This window comes from Coregonus lavaretus (assembly GCF_964263955.1).
Source record: "Coregonus lavaretus genome assembly, chromosome: 30".
NCBI classification, from domain to species: domain Eukaryota; kingdom Metazoa; phylum Chordata; class Actinopteri; order Salmoniformes; family Salmonidae; genus Coregonus; species Coregonus lavaretus.
Window position 1 is genome coordinate 2354400 of NC_140017.1, and position 17424 is coordinate 2371823.

The following is a 17424-nucleotide window of genomic DNA, read 5'->3' on the forward strand; positions in this document are numbered from 1 at the left end:
GAAACGTCTGACCTCTGTGATTGCCAACAAGGGTTTTGCCACCAAGTACTAAGTTATGTTTTGCAGAGGGGTTAAATACTTATTTCCCTCATTAAAATGCAAATCAATTCATAAAATTTTTGACATGCGTTTTTCTGGATTTTTTGTTGTTATTCTGTCTCTCACTGTTCAAATAAATCTACCATTACAATTATAGACTGATCATGTCTTTGTCAGTGGGCAAACGTACAAAATCAGCATGGGATCAAATACTTTTTTCCCTCACTGTATGTATATATAGAGAATGACAAAAGTATTGGTCTTCACAAAGTTCGCTGCTTCAGTGTTAAGATATATTTTTGTCAGATGTTACTATGGTATACTGAAGTATAATTACAAGCATTCCATAAGTGTCAAAGGCTTTAATTGACAATTACATTAAATTTATGCAAAGAGTCAATATTTGCAGTGTTGACCCTTCTTTTTCAAGACCTCGGCAATCGCCCTGGCATGCTGTCAATTAACTTCTGGGCCACATCCTGACTGATGGCAGCCCATTCTTGCATAATCAATGCTTGGAGTTTGTCAGAATTTGTGGGGTTTTGTTTGTCCACCCACCTCTTGAGGATCGACCACAAGTTCTCAATGGGATTAAGGTCTGGGGAGTTTCCTGGCCATGGACCCAAAATGTCGATGTTTTGTTCCCCGAGCCACTTAATTATCACTTTTGCCGTATGGCAAGGTGCTCCATCATGCTGGAAAAGGCATTGGTTGTCACCAAACTGTTCTTGGATGGTTGGGAGAAGTTGCTCTCGGAGGATGTGTTGGTACCATTCTTTATTAATGTCTGTGTTCTTAGGCAAAATTGTGAGTGAGCCCACTCCCTTGGCTGAGAAGCAACCCCACACATGAATGGTCTCAGGATGCTTTACTGTTGGCATGACACAGGACTGATGGTAGCGCTCACCTTGTCTTCTCCGGACAAGGTGTTTTCCGGATGCCCCAAACAATCGGAAAGGGGATTCATCAGAGAAAAAGACTTTACCCCAGTCCTCAGCAGTCCAATCCCTGTACCTTTTGCAGAATATCAGTCTGTCCCTGATGTTTTTCCTGGAGAGAAGTGGCTTCTTTGCTGCCCTTCTTGACACCAGGCCATCCTGCAAAAGTCTTTGCCTCACTGCGCGTGCAGATACACTCACACCTGCCTGCTGCCATTCCTGAGCAAGCTCTGCACTGGTGGCACTTGCTGGACTTTCTTGGGTGCCCTGACGCCTTCTTCACAACAATTGAACCTCTCTCCTTGAAGTTCTTGATGATCCGATAAATGGTTGATTTAGGTGCAATCTTACTAGCAGCAATATCCTTGCCTGTGAAGCCCTTTTTGTGCAAAGCAATGATGACGGCACGGGTTTCCTTGCAGGTAACCATGGTTAACAGAGGAAGAACAATGATTTCAAGCACCACCCTCCTTTTAAAGCTTCCAGTCTGTTATTCTAACTCAATCAGCATGACAGAGTGATCTCCGGCCTTGTCCTCGTCAACACTCTCACCTGTGTTAACAAGAGAATCACTGAAATGATGGCAGCTGGTCCTTTTGTGGCAGGGCTGAAATGCAGTGGAAATGTTTTTTGGGGATTAAGTTAATTTTCATGGCAAAGAGGGGCTTTGCAATTAATCTGATCACTTTTCATGACATTCTGGAGTATATGCAAATTGCCGTCATCAAAACTGAGGCAGCAGACTTTGTGAAAATTAGTATTTGTGTCATTCTCAAAACTTTTGACCACGACTGTATATACACACACACAAATAAATGCTTCACAGACTTCAAGTAACAGACACATCTCAACATCAACTGTTATTTTTATTTTTTATTTAACCTTTATTTAACTGGGCAAGTCAGTTAAGAACAAATTCTTATTTACAGTGACGCCCTACCCCGGCCAAACCCGGACGACACTGGGCCAATAGTGCGCCGCCCTATGGGACTCCCAATCACGGCCGGATTGTGATACAGCCTGGAATCGAACTAGGGTCTGTAGTGACGCCTCTAACACTGAGATGCAGTGGCTTAGATCGCTGTGCCACTCGGGAGCCGAGACTGTTCAGAGGAGACTTTGTGAATCAGGCCTTCATGGTCGAATTGCTGCAAAGAGAGGCCACCAATAAGAAGAAGAGACTTGCTTGGGCCAAGAAACACGAGCAATGGACAATAGACCGGTGGAAATTTGTCCTTTGGTCTGGAGTCCAAATTGGAGATTTTTGGTTCCAACCGCTGTGTCTTTGTAAGACGCGGTGTGGGTGAACGGATGATCTCCGCATGTGTATTTCCCACCGTAAAGCATGGAGGAGGAGGTGTTATGGTGTGGGGGTGCTTTTCTGGTGACACTGTCTATGATTTATTTAGAATTCAAGGCACACTTAACCAGCATGGCTACCACAGCATTCTGCAGCGATACGCCATCCCATCTGGTTTGGGCTTAGTGGGACTATCATTTGTTTTTCAACAGGACAATGACCCAAAACACCTCCAGGCTGTGTAAGGGTTATTTTACCAATAAGGAGAGTGATGGAGTGCTGCATCAGATGACTTGGCCTCCACAATCCCCCAATCTCAACCAAATTGAGATGGTTTGGGATGAGTCGGACCGCAGAGTGAAGGAAAAGCAGCCAACAAGTGCTCAGCATATGTGGGAACTCCTTCAAGACTGTTGGAACCACTCTGGCAGGGCCCTCACCTCTTGTATTCCACCATATTCCCAGCCACCTTTCCGTGGTTAAATGCAGAGGTTCGTGCTTTCAGTTTTGTGCGGTTTTTGGTTTGGATAGGTTTTAATCGTCACAGTGGGAACAACATCCCCCATACACTTCCTGAGTACCTCACGCTAACGGATTGTGCCACAATCAGTTTGCGTGCGTCTCAGGCCCAGTCAATTTGAGTGGCTCTAGTCTATTTGAGTGGCTCCGTGCGCTAACTGATTCGGTTAGCGTGTGGCTCAGGCCCAGTCAATTTGACAACAAGAGCCGGTCCTTCTTTTGTTGACTAATGAGAAGGATGCACCATTAGAATGCAATTGTGTTACTGTAGATATATTAAAGACATTTTCTGAAATTACAATGCAATGTAGGTCCTTTAAAGCAAGTTTTCTGCAATTCTACACATCTTGCCATGGGGCAGAGAGAACATTTTGCTATTTGATTACACATTTCATGCAACTCTACTAGTTTTGCCATGGGGCAGAGATTTTTTGTGTGCAGTTTTACAGCACATTTCCTGCAATTCTACCCATTTTGCCATGGGGTGGAGAGAAATCTTTGCAGTTTTAAAGTTAATTTCCTGCAATTCTACACATTTTGCCAAGACTTATGCCATGTTAATGAAATATGAGTGAGAGTGACTGACAAAATCAATGGGGGCCCCCTGGAGGTCAGGGCCCCTGGGTACCTGCTCTGCGTGCTCGGTCGGTATTCGCCATGATTACTAGATAGCTGGCTAGAGTAATTTACCAACCAAAAAATTGTTAACTGACATTTTTCTCGGTCGATTCATTGAGTGACTGTCAGTGACTGACATAACACGATACAAATGACACCTTGTGTATTCTACTATTCTAACTCTCAACAGTAGAGTATTTATAATGAGGGATACCTGGAGGACATTGGATCTCTCTGAAATGAAAATGGATGGCCCTCCCTTCATTAATTATATTTTTTTACCTGACCCCTCCCTGAAAGCTTGAAAAAACAAACAAGTGACCCTCCCCTACACCCAAAATAATAATTAAAACATATAGTGGATAGCAGAGAACATGCCTACTGTTTACCCTCCTAGGACAGACCAGAGCCTTAGATATGCAGTTTACAAACTGTTCTTTGTCGCATAAGCATTACAATGCAACATAGCAAATATTAAACCCTCCCCCTGACTTAAATTAAAAAAGCATGACCCTCCCCCATTTTTGTCTGGGTTTTGGTTCCGAAAATGTGTAACAGCCCCTAAGCAACCGCTTATGTCGCTTATGCCTGGAGCCGGTCCTGGATACCGATACCAGGTTTAGTATCACAATACTAGATACCAAAATGATACCACGGCAAAAAATTTTAGTTCTAGCATAGATGGAATGGTAGGCGGACTCATTGTAGCTGATGGGGCGGTGGCACTACCTCTGTAGTTAAAATATGATAAACCAATAATGAGATGGGGACATTAGACTAAAATACTTCTGCAAAACCATAAATGAGACTCATACAAAGTAATTTTACAATTAAATCTAAACTGTTTAAAAATGTAATTTGATACATATCAGCATAAATTTGCTCATCCTATGGCCATAATATTGGGTCAGATTACATCAACGTTAAAATAGGGTGTTGCCCTTTTAAGGCCAGGCACCACACCCTAATAGGATTATTTTTTTTTTTTTATCACATCACAATCAACTTTTACCATTTGAATGTAGACACAAATAAAATAGGTGTCTGGTCTAAAGTAGTGCTCTATGTAGGGAATAGGGTGCCATTTGGGACGATGACAGAGTGGTGAACGAGCAGAGCTAAGTTTTTTCATTTTCATAATGATAATTAGGGTGATTACACAGCCTTGGCTCTTTGGGATTGTGTGTGAAAGACAGAGTGTTGGCGTCATCTGTTCCAGATACAATTATTTACTGTATATTACAGCACAAGGATTCCATTACACACCATTCCCTTCCCCTGCCCCTTTCCCATTGGTAAATTGATGGGCGAAATTGTCATAATTAAGATAAGATAAAATCATAAGCGAGCAAGGTTGATAGCTAACAACCCTATTCAGAGCTTTGTTGACCTCTTCTATCAAACTCAAGTCAACGGATGGTAATTTACTCCCAGAGCAGTGGTACTGGTTGAATCTGAGGTTTTCATATTCATTCCTAAACCATCCTAAAATGTGGCCATTTCCACCTGATAAGACTAAATCTTACACTTCAATGGATGCAGTCTGTCACAAGTTTTGATTAGATTTTAGTCCTGAATTAAAATGACCCGGGTCGCAATCATGAAAAACAATCCGGCCTTCATCGTTTGACATTGAGAACCGTGGAAGAGATGAGAGCTGACGTTTTAGAAAATGTGCAGATTATGTATCTCAGTCACAGACAAGACATTCAATTAACAACCTCATGAATAAGCAGTGGCAAAACAGAGGCACAAAATGTGCTCACAGCCCTTTGTTTAATCCCAAATGTTATGATAGCAGGATCAGACAGGAAGCCAAATTATGCTTGTAGCATCAGACTCGCCATCTGAGTTAAAGGGACACTCCCAAACCAAGGTTTGTCAGACTGAATCAAATCAGGAAATCATTCAGTCCTTATCTATTCCATTCCCTTGGGATTGAGGCATATAGCTGTATCTACACCACCGCTAGCATAAGACGTAATGTCCTCTGGAAATTAGAATACTTTTGAGGTCTAAAAACATCTGACAAACTTTGATTTTGAAGTGAATTATCTTAGATCTTAGCTTTATACACATTATTTAGCGATCTTTATCTTTGAACATAATCAACTCTGAACTTCTCAACTGTGCTTTTGAAATTGATTCAGCTACTACTGGACCTGACTAGAGTGGAGATGTGGATGGGAGCAGGGCCTGTATTCACATAGCATATATATAATAATATAATAATAATAATATAATAATAATATAATAATAATATAATAATAATATAATAATAATATAATTATTATTATTATTATTATATTATACATAGCATCTCAGATTAAGTGTGCTGATCTAGGATCAGGTCCTCCCTGTCCATGTAATCTTAATAATTATGATCTAAAAGGCTAAACTGATCCTAGATTAGCGCTCCTACTCTTAGATATTTTATGGATACAGGCCCTGGACTAACTCACCTCTCTCTGTGTTGGGGACTCCTAGGTCGATGGTAGGTATGGAGGGGTCAGTGTGGTCACTGTAATACTCCAACAGAGATGCCTCTCTCTCCCACGTCTTCTTTACCACTGGGACTGGGGCAGGACAACAGGACGACAGGTCAAACAATACAGCTCAACACTTCCACAATACAATAGTAAGTAGAATCAGGCTTCTGTACACAGAACACTTGCAGCATTATTAATTATGAATGTTAAAAACATAACCTTTTGTCTTTTACAGAACTTTTACTAAACATTTCAATAGATGTTTTGGTAGTTTTTTCTTTTTCAATGCAAAAGAATTGGACCTGGAAAAAGAAACAAACACACAGAAAGACTCAAGAGTCAAAAGCTGTAAAGGACTTGAGTCAACTGAGGGAAAATAGTCAATTACAAAGACTCAAGAGTCAAAAGCAGTAAAGGACTGGAGTCAACTGAGGGAAGAGAGTCAATTACAAAGACTTAAGAGTCAAAGGTAGTAAAGGACTGGAGTCAACTGAGGGAAAAAGAGTCAATTACAAAATAAGCTTTTCACATCCAACCCCCATGCCATAAATACATCTAATGTTCCTTTTAATTCTGTCTGTGTGTTAGTTGAGGGTGACTTGGCAGAGTAAACTGTAATTAATATAATCAGAGCAATTAGCTGTGACCGACATGTCAGCTGGAGCTGATGTAGAATTTTCCGGATGCTTCCGAAATTCAAATGGCAACACTTTATCTGTCTCATTAAGTTTGAATTGATTCCTGGTACTTAGAGCTGACCCAGCGCTGCCATGAAAGCTACATTAACAGTTAGGCTGTCGAGGGGGGGGGGGGGGGGGGGGGGTCAATGGTTTTGGCTTCTCTCTGAATCCACCTCTTCGCCATGTCAAGGCAAGTTTGTGACTGACATCTTGTGCTGAGAGTTAAACCAGGACACCACAGAGTCAGCACTTTACCAGGCACACATCTCAAAGGCTAAAAATACATTCTGTCCTTTAGAAGAATAGCGAAAATGTTGACGTGAATACTTTACGAACATTATGGACCCTGTCTGAGTTTAACCACCCCAGAGCTTCAGGTGAGCTTCAAAGGTCTGACTCACCTCTCTCACTGTGAAACTTCTTACAAGTTTTCACAGCGACAAAGACGTCTTCCTTCTTTACAGGTTCCCCCTGTAAGAAAAGCAGCAAGATAAGAATTAGACATATATTTTAGTATTTCCTGGTCAGGTCACGTGGTCAGGAAAAACACTGGGCCCTAGTTAAGGAACATACATCCCAAGAGGGGAGCTGTTATCGTTGTTGAAGCACCATTGAGATGGTAACTTTTTCAAATTCCCTTCCCCGTATTGAAGAGTCCTCGTGAATCGCGAATCTTGACTAGCTCCTCAAGATGACACGTGCTGTATTATTAGGTTATTATTTGAGAGTGAAATGTCAATTGGCCATCTTTATTTAAGTGCTCAGGTCTCCTGCCCGTCTGTCTGTGGCTCTCAGGCTTATGCCAGAGGGAGGCCATGCACCCTGCTGATAGGCTTTCCTCTGCCTCTCTGTGAGCTCAAGCCTTTCTGCTTCATGTCTTCGTCTCAAATGGCACCCTATTCCCTATGTAGTGCACTACTTTTGAACAGGGCCAGTAGGGATTTGGCCAAAAGTAGTATATTATAAAGGGAATAGGGTGCAATTTGGGACACACCCTATGAGTTATCTCTATCTTCTCGGCATATTAGAGCTCTGGCAAGAGAAAGGTTAGTGAGAAGATGACGTGGAGAAAGGTAGGAGGGAGACTAAAGGAGAGAGCCAGCATTGTCAGAGATGAGAGGGTAGGAGGGAGACTAAAGGAGGCAGCCAGGATAGTCAGAGATGAAAGAGTAGGAGGGAGACTAAAGGAGAGAGCCAGCATAGTCAGAGATGAAAGGGTAGGAGGGAGACTAAAGGAGAGAGCCAGGATAGTCAGAGATGAAAGGGTAGGAGGGAGACTAAAGGAGAGAGCCAGGATAGTCAGAGATGAAAGGGTAGGATGGAGACTAAAGGAGAGAGCCAGGATAGTCAGAGATGAAAGGGTAGGAGGGAGACTAAAGGAGGCAGCCAGGATAGTCAGAGATGAAAGGGTAGGAGGGAGACTAAAGGAGAGAGACAGCATAGTCAGAGATGAAAGGGTAGGAGGGAGACTAAAGGAGAGAGACAGCATAGTCAGAGATGAAAGGGGAACGAGACAGGAGGAGAAGGAGTAAAAGGAGAGAGGGCACCTTGTTCTCTCTGAGCACTTTATCGAACATTCAGACACCTTGTTCTCTCTGAGCACTTTATCGAACATTCAGACCAGGCTGAGGAAAGGCAACACTTCCAGGGGTACAAGGCAGACAGACAGACAGGCATCAAGAACAGAGGGAATATATTAAGCGCATCTGAGTGCAAACTAATCGGCCAGAGCTCAACACAGTGGTTTGTGTTGGGTGGGCAGCAGCGGTCCTCGAGGGCAGTGTTGCTGGCATCAGACTTTCAACACACCACACCTGATTCAAATGAACCAATAACTACTCTTTATTTGAGCCCACAATTGGTTTCATCAGGTGTACTGCTGTGGGGCTGGAGAAAAGGTGTGACACGGCTCTTGAGGGCTGCAGCTGCCCGCCGCTGTGAGACAGCATTCCAGTATGGAGGGAGTGGCCTGCTGAACAGTGTCTCACCCAGGAATGGAAAGTACTGGAAGAGGATTTGAGGGTTCTTTAAAATAACGCTTCAGGGAGAAAGAGGATTTGGACAATAAGGTCATCCTGAGATTCCTCTCCAACTCTCTGATAGTTTGCATGCATAAAGACAGACACAATCATCGTTCCTGGGGGGGTGGAGCAGACTTGGGTCAAAAGCATGTATCTTTTCTCCCAAAAAAATACTTGGGTTTCGTGGGCGGGGTTGGCACTTTTGGGACTAATCCATTGGTGCAATTCCATTTAAACCCAAATCAAGTGCACCAAGTCAGAAAACTGAAACAAAAAAATACTTCGACCCAGATCTGTGGTGAAGAATGGACCTGTGATGTACAGTATGCACAACTTGGTACCTACACACAGGGGAGCAGGGCTCCTGAGGGTGGTAGCACAGTGTTGGGCAGTGGGAGAGTGCTCTGGCTCAGTACACAGCTCTGGGACTGCCGTCAGACGAGGACCTTGGCCATTCTCCCAGATATACAGAGCTACCTGCAACAACAGGGGAAGATACTGTTACTGTTTTTTTCGGCTGTTCATGCACACACATTTTCTTAGAGGCAAGCTGAAGTCTACGGTAGCTGAAGTCTACGCCCCTTTGTCGGTGATTGGTCAACATTCTTCAATGAAGTGTTTGTTATCATACAATGGTTTTCCTGCAAATTTTTTCACTTAAGAAATACTGCACCAAACGTCTTAGTTATATGTAAGACTAAGATCTCCTCGACAAAAACGTCAAAATTATGACAGTTATCTTATATTTAAAAAATTTTTTTAATACTTTTTACCCCTTTTTCTCGCCAATTTCGTGATATCTAATTGGTTCTTACAGTCTTGTCCCATTGCTGCAACTCCCGTACGGACTCGGGAGAGGCCAAGGTTGACAGCCATGCGTCCTCCGAGAAAACACGACCCTGCCAAGCCGCACTGCTTCTTGACACACTGCCCGCTTAACCCGGAAGCCAGCCGCACCAATGTGTCGGAGGAAACACCGTACAACTGGTGACCGAAGTCAGCGTGCATACGCCCAGCCCACCACAGGAGTCGCTAGAGTGCGATGGAACAAGGACATCCCGGCCGGCCAAATCCTCCCCTAACCCGGACGACGCTGGGCTAATTGTGTGCCGCCTCATGGATCTCCTAGTCGCGGCTGGCTGCGACAGAGCCTGGGATCGAACCCAGGTCTGTAGTGACGCCTCTAGCACTGCGTTGCAGTTCCTTAGACTTTTGCTCCACTCGGGAGGCCCAATTCGGACTATTTTGAGGAATTGGCAATGGCGTCTCAAGGTGGACAAACAGTACTATTGTCTTTTAAGGGAGTATGCAAGGCACTAGCAAAACCGAAGCATGCGGACGGGTTTACAGTCACATCGGAAATGACTGGCACCCTTGATAAAGATGGGCAAAAAAGACTGTATAAAATACTAATACAATTGTTCTGAGACAAATATTTTGTTTAACAAGTAATATATATATATATTTTTTAAGATGTCAAAATTATTGGTACCCTTGTTTTCAATACTTTGTGCACCCTACCCTTGCGAGGATAATGGCACTTAGCCTTTTTCTATAATGTTTTATGAGATTGTAAGAACAAATTGGGAGGGATCTTAGACTATTCCTCTATACAGAAACATTCCAGATCCTTGATATCCTTCGGTCTGCCCTTCCCAATTCAAACCACAGGTTTTTAATGGTGATCAAGTCCGGAGACTGATGGCCATTGCGAAATGTTGATTTTGTGATCAATTAACCATTCCTTTGGGGATTTTGATGTGTGCTTGGGGTCATTGTCTTGATGGAAGATCCATTACCGGCCAAGTTTCAGCCTTTCGGCAGAGGCAACCAGGTTTTTGGCTAAAATGTCCTACTACTTGGTAGAGTTAATGATGCCGTTAACCTTAAAAAGGGCCCCAGGACCAGTGGAAGCAAAAAAGCCCCAATAACATCAAAGATTAACCACCATATTTTACAGTAGGTATTAGGTCATTTTCCACATATGCATCCTTCTGTCGAGGCCAAACCCACCACTGGTGTGCGAGGGGAAAGAGCTCTATTTTCATCTCATCTGACCATAGCACCCGGTTCCAATCCAAGTGGCAATGACGTTTAGCAAACTCTAGGCATTTACATTTGTTGGTTGCTCTCAATAAAGGCCTTTTTATGGCAACCCTTCCAAATAGCCTATTGGCATGGAGGTGGTGTCTAATTGAAGATTTGTAGACTTGGTGACTCCAAGATGCGACCAAGTTCTGTAATTCTCCAACTGTGGCCCTTGGACTTATTTTGCCTTCCAAACAATCTTCTTCACTGTGCGTGGGGACAAGATACACTTCGGCTCTCTACCAGGAAAATGTACCACTGTTCAAGTGGTTTTAAACTTCTTAATTGTTGCCCAAATAGTGGTAAGTGGTATATTTGTTTTTTCAGTTTTTATGTACTCATTGCCTGATTTATGAAAGTCAACAACCATGTCTCTTTTCATTTGTGAGTTCTTTGGATTTTACATGCGTTACCTCTTTTTATTTTATACCCCAGTGAAACAGGAAGCCATGAAAGGCTACAATACAGTTCTGTAAATTGAGATTAATTTAAAGGTCATGAACAGCCAAAATCATGTTTTGCTTCTACATTGATAAAGTTTGATCATAAAGTTATTGGTCACCTCCCCCATATCAAACACTTGGATTCAGGAGGTGGGATTATTAAAAGGAATTTGTAACATCACAAAATCGCTAATTTTAATACACCAATGGTAACATCTTATTGTCTTACCTAATTTAAATAAGTACCACCTTGTAACCAACATCGCAGAAGGTGTGTTCGCAGAGGGGCGTGGTTTACATAGCTAAGTAACTAGTCTACTGGTGCCAACATTTTACTGCAGGGTGTCAGCAAATATATAATGGGAGGTTTCCCCTATTCATCTAAGGCAAAGATATTTATAGATTTCTGCATTCATCTGTGACTGGTGTTAGTTAGTAACTGGTTAGCTAGGTCTACAGCCAACATGGAACAAAAGCGAGGGAAGGGTTGCCCAAAACACCAACGCAGTTGTCATGTCATTATATCAACAGACGGAAGATTCATACAAACTTCTTGACATCATTGATAGTCATGATATATGAACGTTGTCTGGCAGTCAATATATACAGTATATTTAATGAAAAGTACCCAGACCTCAACCTGTAAAGTTTCAACTGAAATTGTCCAAGATGAACTAACTAACTAGCTTGATAACAGTGCTGACAATTCCATTTGGGCTAGCTAGCTAAATTATACAGCCAACATTTGTCTATATTGATGCTGTTACACTAACCAAACAGTTGAATAAAAAATAAATAATTGTGAAACCATGATGTGATGTATGACAGGATTGGATGTTGCATGCAATTTCAATGTTGTTTGATTTGCTTTGTGTATCAGCAAATTTGCTTGAGATAATCTCACTGCAACACTGCATCCATGTTGCTTGACATAGGGAGTTTTCAAAGAACCGTCTAATTTTTGTCTTTATCTGTGGTCTAGTGCTGTCTTTTTGCTGGCCATCTACTTTAAGTGCTGCCTGTCTTCCCAGTGGTCTACTTGGTGTGTGAACTGCTGACTGCTCAAAACTTGCAGATGATTGTTGACACATCAACCATGATCAAAGGGCAGGGCAATTTGTGACTTGTTTTGGTAATCAGTGGCTGTGTTGGAGGGGGAGTGGCTTCTCCTCTCCTAGGCAATCAGCAATTAGTACAGGGAGGTGTGCTCTTCACCTCTGCTAGGTGAAGTCTCCCCTGGTTTTTCAGCGGCAGCTGTAAGCGGCGGTCTCGTCGCCGAAACAAAGACGGTTCTGCCGAGTTCTTCAAGGAAGGAAAGAGAGGAAGGTTCCACACCACTCTCTCACTTGAGTATCTTACCTAGTTATTTTGCTTTTTTGTAGCTTTGGCAACTACGTGTGTGACTTCTATAGCTGTTCGATCATCTCCCGGTAGGCTTTACAGACACTCCCCACCCCTTGGCTGCAACCCTTCTAATGTTGTGTACGCTGTGGAATTCCGGGTCTCTGGCAGCATTTGGAACTGCTGATCTGTGGTTAAGGACGAAGAGTTCATCTCAGCCTATGTTGCCCTTCAGTCCCTTGATTTTTTTGGCCCTGATGGAGACATTAATCACCACATAGAACACTGCTACGTCATCTGACTACGTTTTCTCTCATAGTCCAAGAGCATCTGGTCGTTGCGGTGGTGACACAGGTGGCACAGGGCTACTCATTTCTCCTAACTGAAGATTTTCTCAATCTCACCTGTCTCTCCTCATTTGAATTCCATGCTGTCACTGTCACTTGCCCACTCAAGCTTAACATTGTTGTCATCTATCACCCACCAGGTGCCCTTGGGAGAGTTCCTCAATGAGCTTGACACCTTGATACGCTCATTTCCTGATGATGGCGCACCTCTCTTCGTACTGGGCGACTTCAACCTCCCGACGTCTGCCTTCGATTAATTTATTTCCCATCCTTTTGACCTCACCCTTTTCAAATCCCCTCCAACTCACAAGGCAAGCCTTGGCAGCAGCTACTCTTCCTGGGGTCCAGCAAAATTAAGGCAGTTAAACAATTTTTAAAACATTACAATACATTCACAATAGATTTCACAACACATTAAGTGTGTGACCTCAGGCCCCTACTCTACTACCACATATCAATCCATGTGTACGTGTGTATAGTGCGTATGTTATCGTGTGTTTGTATGCATGTGTCTGTGCCTATGTTTGTGTTGCTTCACAGTCCCCGCTGTTTCATAAAGTGCATTTATATCTGTTTTCGAAATATAATTTTACTGCTTGCATGAGTTACTTGATGTAGTCATGGCTCTATGTAGTACTGTGCGCCTCCCATAGTATGTTCTGGACTTGGGGACTGGGAAGAGACCTCTGGAGGCATGTCTTGTGGGGTATGCATGGGTGTCCGAGCTGTGTGCCAGTAATTCAAACAGACAGCTTGGTGCATTCAACATGTCAATATCTCTCACAAATACAAGTAGTGATGAAGTCAATCTCTCCTTCACGTTGAGCCAGGAGAGATTGACACGCATATTATTATTGTTAGCTCTCCATGTACATTTAAATGCCAGCCATGCTGCTCTGTTCTGGGCCAATTGTAATTTTCCTAAGTCCCTCTTTATGGCACCTGACCACACGACTGGACAGTAGTCCAGGTGCTACAAAACTAGGGCCTGTAGGACCTGCCTTGTTGATAGCATTGTTAAGGCAGAATGCATTCAGCCTTGACCGTTTTCTCCCTTCTCTCTCTCCAGATGAAATTCTGCGACGACCTGTGCCACTCGACCCTATCCCCAACTCCAGACCATCTCTGGAGACCTTATCAACTCATACCTGACCACTGGCTGCATCCCCTCTGACATTAAAATGGCCCGAGTCGCTCCCCTCTTCAAGAAACCAACACTCGACTCATCTGACGTCAAAAACTATAGACCTGTATCCCTTAGTTTTTTTTCCAAAACACTTGAGTGTGCTCTGACCAACTCTCTCATTCTCTCTCTCAGAACGATCTTCATGACCCTAACCAGTCAGGCTTGAAGACCGGTCACTCAACCGAGACTGCTCTTCGGCATCGTGAAGGCTCTCTCTCCTCGGTTCTCATCCTCCTAGATCTAGCCACTGCCTTTGACACCATGAACCACCAGAAACTCCTCTCTACCCTCTCAGGGCTGGGCGTCTCAGGGTCTTGGATTAGATCCTACCTGGCAGGCCGCTCCTACCAGGGAGGATCTGTGTTTGCACCACATACTTTCAGCTTGGAGGTCGGCCCACCACCTCAAGCTCAACCTCGACAAGACGGAGCTGCTCTTCCTCCTGGGGAAGGCCTGCCCACTCAAAGACGCCCTCCCAGAGTGCAAAGAACCTTGGCGTGACCCTGGACAACACCCTGTTGTTCTCTGCAAACATCAAAGCAATGACTCGTTCCTGCAGGTTCATGCTCTACAACATCCGTAGAGTACACCCTACCTCACACAGGAAGCAGCGCAGGTCGTAATCCAGGCACTTGTCATCTCCCGTCTGGACTACTGCAACTAGCTGTAGGCTGGGCTCCCCTGCAACTCATCCAGAACGCTGCAGCCTGCCTGGTTTTCAACCTTCCCAAGTTATCCCATGTCACCCCGCTCCTCTACACACTCCACTGGCTTCCAGTCGGAGCTCGTATCCAGTACAAGACCATGGTGCTTGCCTATGAAGCAGCAAGAGGAACTTCCGCTCCCTACCTTAAGGCTATGCTCAAACCCTACACCCCAACCCGAGCACTCCGGTCTGCCACCTCTGGTCTCTTGGCCCTCCCACCCCTACGGGTGGGCAGCTCCCGCTCAGCCCAGTCCAAGCTCTTCTGTCCTAGCACCCCAATGGTGGAACTTGCTGTCCTAACTTCAGGGGGAAGCTGAGTCCCTGCCTATCTTCCGAAAGCACCTGAAAGACTACCTCTTTAAAGAGTGTCTTAAATAATCCCCTTCCTCACCTCCAATCCTGAAACTCCCCCTTTCTAGCGCTGACTTTGCTGATAGCTACTTTATTGAGGAAAAGTACTTACTATGCCTGTGATATGTGGTTGTCCCACTTAGCTATGTTACGATGAATGCACTAACTGTAAGTCGCCCTGGATAAGAGTGTCTGCTAAATTACTAAAATGTAAATGTAGTTTGACATGAGATTATTTTATCTCAAATTTGTAAAATGAGTATCGTGAAAACATTATGGGTGCTGTTTTGTCACGCAAAAGGCAATTTTACATGGCAATCAGAATGACTGTTCGGGACCTTTAAAAAAGTAGAATGTTAATGCATATAAAATAGTTAGATTTTATTCATAAGAATCGTTAGGAAAGTATTCAGACCCCTTGACTTTTTCCACATTTTGTTACATTACAGCCTTATTCTAAAATGGATTAAATAGTTTTTCCCCCCTCATGAATCTACACTCAATACCCCATAATAACAAAGCAAAAACAGGTTTGTAGACATTTTTGCTAATTTCTCTTTTTTTTAAACCCTGAAATATCACATTTACATAAGTATACAGACCCTTTACTCAGTACTTTGTTGAAGCACCTTTGGCAGCGACTACAGCCTCGAGTCTTCTTGGGTATGACTCTACAAGCTTGGCACACCTGTATTTGTGGAATTTCTCCCATTCTTCTCTGCAGATCCTCTCAAGCTCAGTCAGGTTGGATGGGGAGTGTTGCTGCACAGCTATTTTCAGGTCTCTCCAGAGATGTTCGATTGGGTTCAAATCTGGGCTCTGGCTGGGCCATTCAAGGACATTCAGAGACTTGTCCCGAAGCCACTCCTGCGTTGTCTTGGCTGTGTGCTTAGGGTTGTTGTCCTGTCTGAGGTCCTGAGCGCTCTGGAGCAGGTTTTCATCAAGGATCTCTCTGTACTTTGCTCCGTTCACCTTTGCCTCAATCCTAACTAGTCTCCCAGTCCCTGCCGCTGAAAAACATCCCCACAGCATGATGCTGCCACCACCATGCTTCACCGTAGGGATGGTGCCAGGTTTCCTCCAGTCGTGACGCTTGGCATTCAGGCCAAATAGTTCAATCTTGGTTTCATCAGACCAGAGAATCTTGTTTCTCATGGTCTGAGAGTCTTTATTCTACTATAAAGGCCTGATTGGTGGAGTGCTGCAAAGATGGTTGTCCTTCTGGAAGGTTCTCCCATCTCCACAGAGGAATTCTAGAGCTCTGTCAGAGTGACCATCAGGTTCTTGGTCACCTCCCTGACCAAGGCCCCTCTCCCCCGATTGCTCAGTTTGGCCGGGTGGCCAGCTCTAGGAAGAGTCTTGGTGGTTCCAAACTTCTTCCATTTTAAGAATGATGGAGGGCACTGTGTTCTTTGGGACCTTCAATTCTGCAGAAATGTTTTGGTACCCTTCCCCAGATCTGTGCCTCAACAAAATCCTGTCTCGGAGCTCTACGGACAATTCCTTCGAGCTCATGGCTTGGTTTTTGCTGTGACATGCACTGTCAACTGTGGGACCTTTTATAGACAGTTGTGTGCCTTTCCAAATCATGTCCAATCAACTGAATTTATCACAGGTGGACTCCAAGTTGTAGAAACATCTCAAGGATGATCAATGGAAACAGGATGCAGCTGAGCTCAATTGTCGAGTCTCATAGCAAAGGGTCTGAATACTTATGTAAATAAGGTATTTCTGTTTTTCTTTTTTAATTTGTAAAAATGTCTAAAAAACGGTTTTCCCTTTCCCATTATGGGGTATTGTATGTAGATTACAGAGATTTAAAAAAAAATCATTTTAGAATAAGGCTGTAACATAACAAAATGTGTAAAGTCAAGGGGTCAAACTTTCTGAAGGTACTGTATATATATATATATATATATATATATATATATATATATATATATATATATATTTACTTGTTAAACAAAAGATTCGGAGCAATTGTATTCATATAAAATAATATTTGTTTGAGCATACAATATAGCTTGATATTTGTATTTATTTTAAGTCTTTTTCGCTCATCTTTATCAAGGGTGCCAATAATTTTGGATGTGACTGTACAAAACATGACAATGTTGCTAATTGTTGGCAGTGGCTAGTTTAACAAAAAACAAAAACAAAAAAGTGTGGATTGCATTTTTCTTTAACTACGTAAGTCAATTAAGAAAATTCTTATTGACAATGACGGCCTACCAAGAGGCAAAAGGCCTCCTGGGGGGGACAGGGACTGGGATGAAAAATAAAAATATAAAGAGAGACCTAAGACAACTCAGCATGGTAGCAGCACAAACATGGTACAAACATTGTTAGACACAGACA

General features: G+C 43.3%; 1 protein-coding gene across 2 annotated transcripts in view; it reads right to left on the reverse strand.

The window, feature by feature from the left end:
• b3glcta (beta 3-glucosyltransferase a) overlaps positions 1 to 17424 on the reverse strand; it is a 133023-nt gene that overhangs the window by 11453 nt on the left and 104146 nt on the right. For both annotated transcript variants that reach the window (XM_084148132.1, XM_084148133.1), the window contains exons 10-12: positions 8950 to 9081; positions 6985 to 7054; positions 5877 to 5990 (exon numbers count right to left, since the gene is read on the reverse strand). In XM_084148132.1, the coding sequence (XP_084004258.1) occupies positions 5877 to 5990; positions 6985 to 7054; positions 8950 to 9081 (316 nt within the window). The remainder of the gene's footprint in view (positions 1 to 5876; positions 5991 to 6984; positions 7055 to 8949; positions 9082 to 17424) is intronic.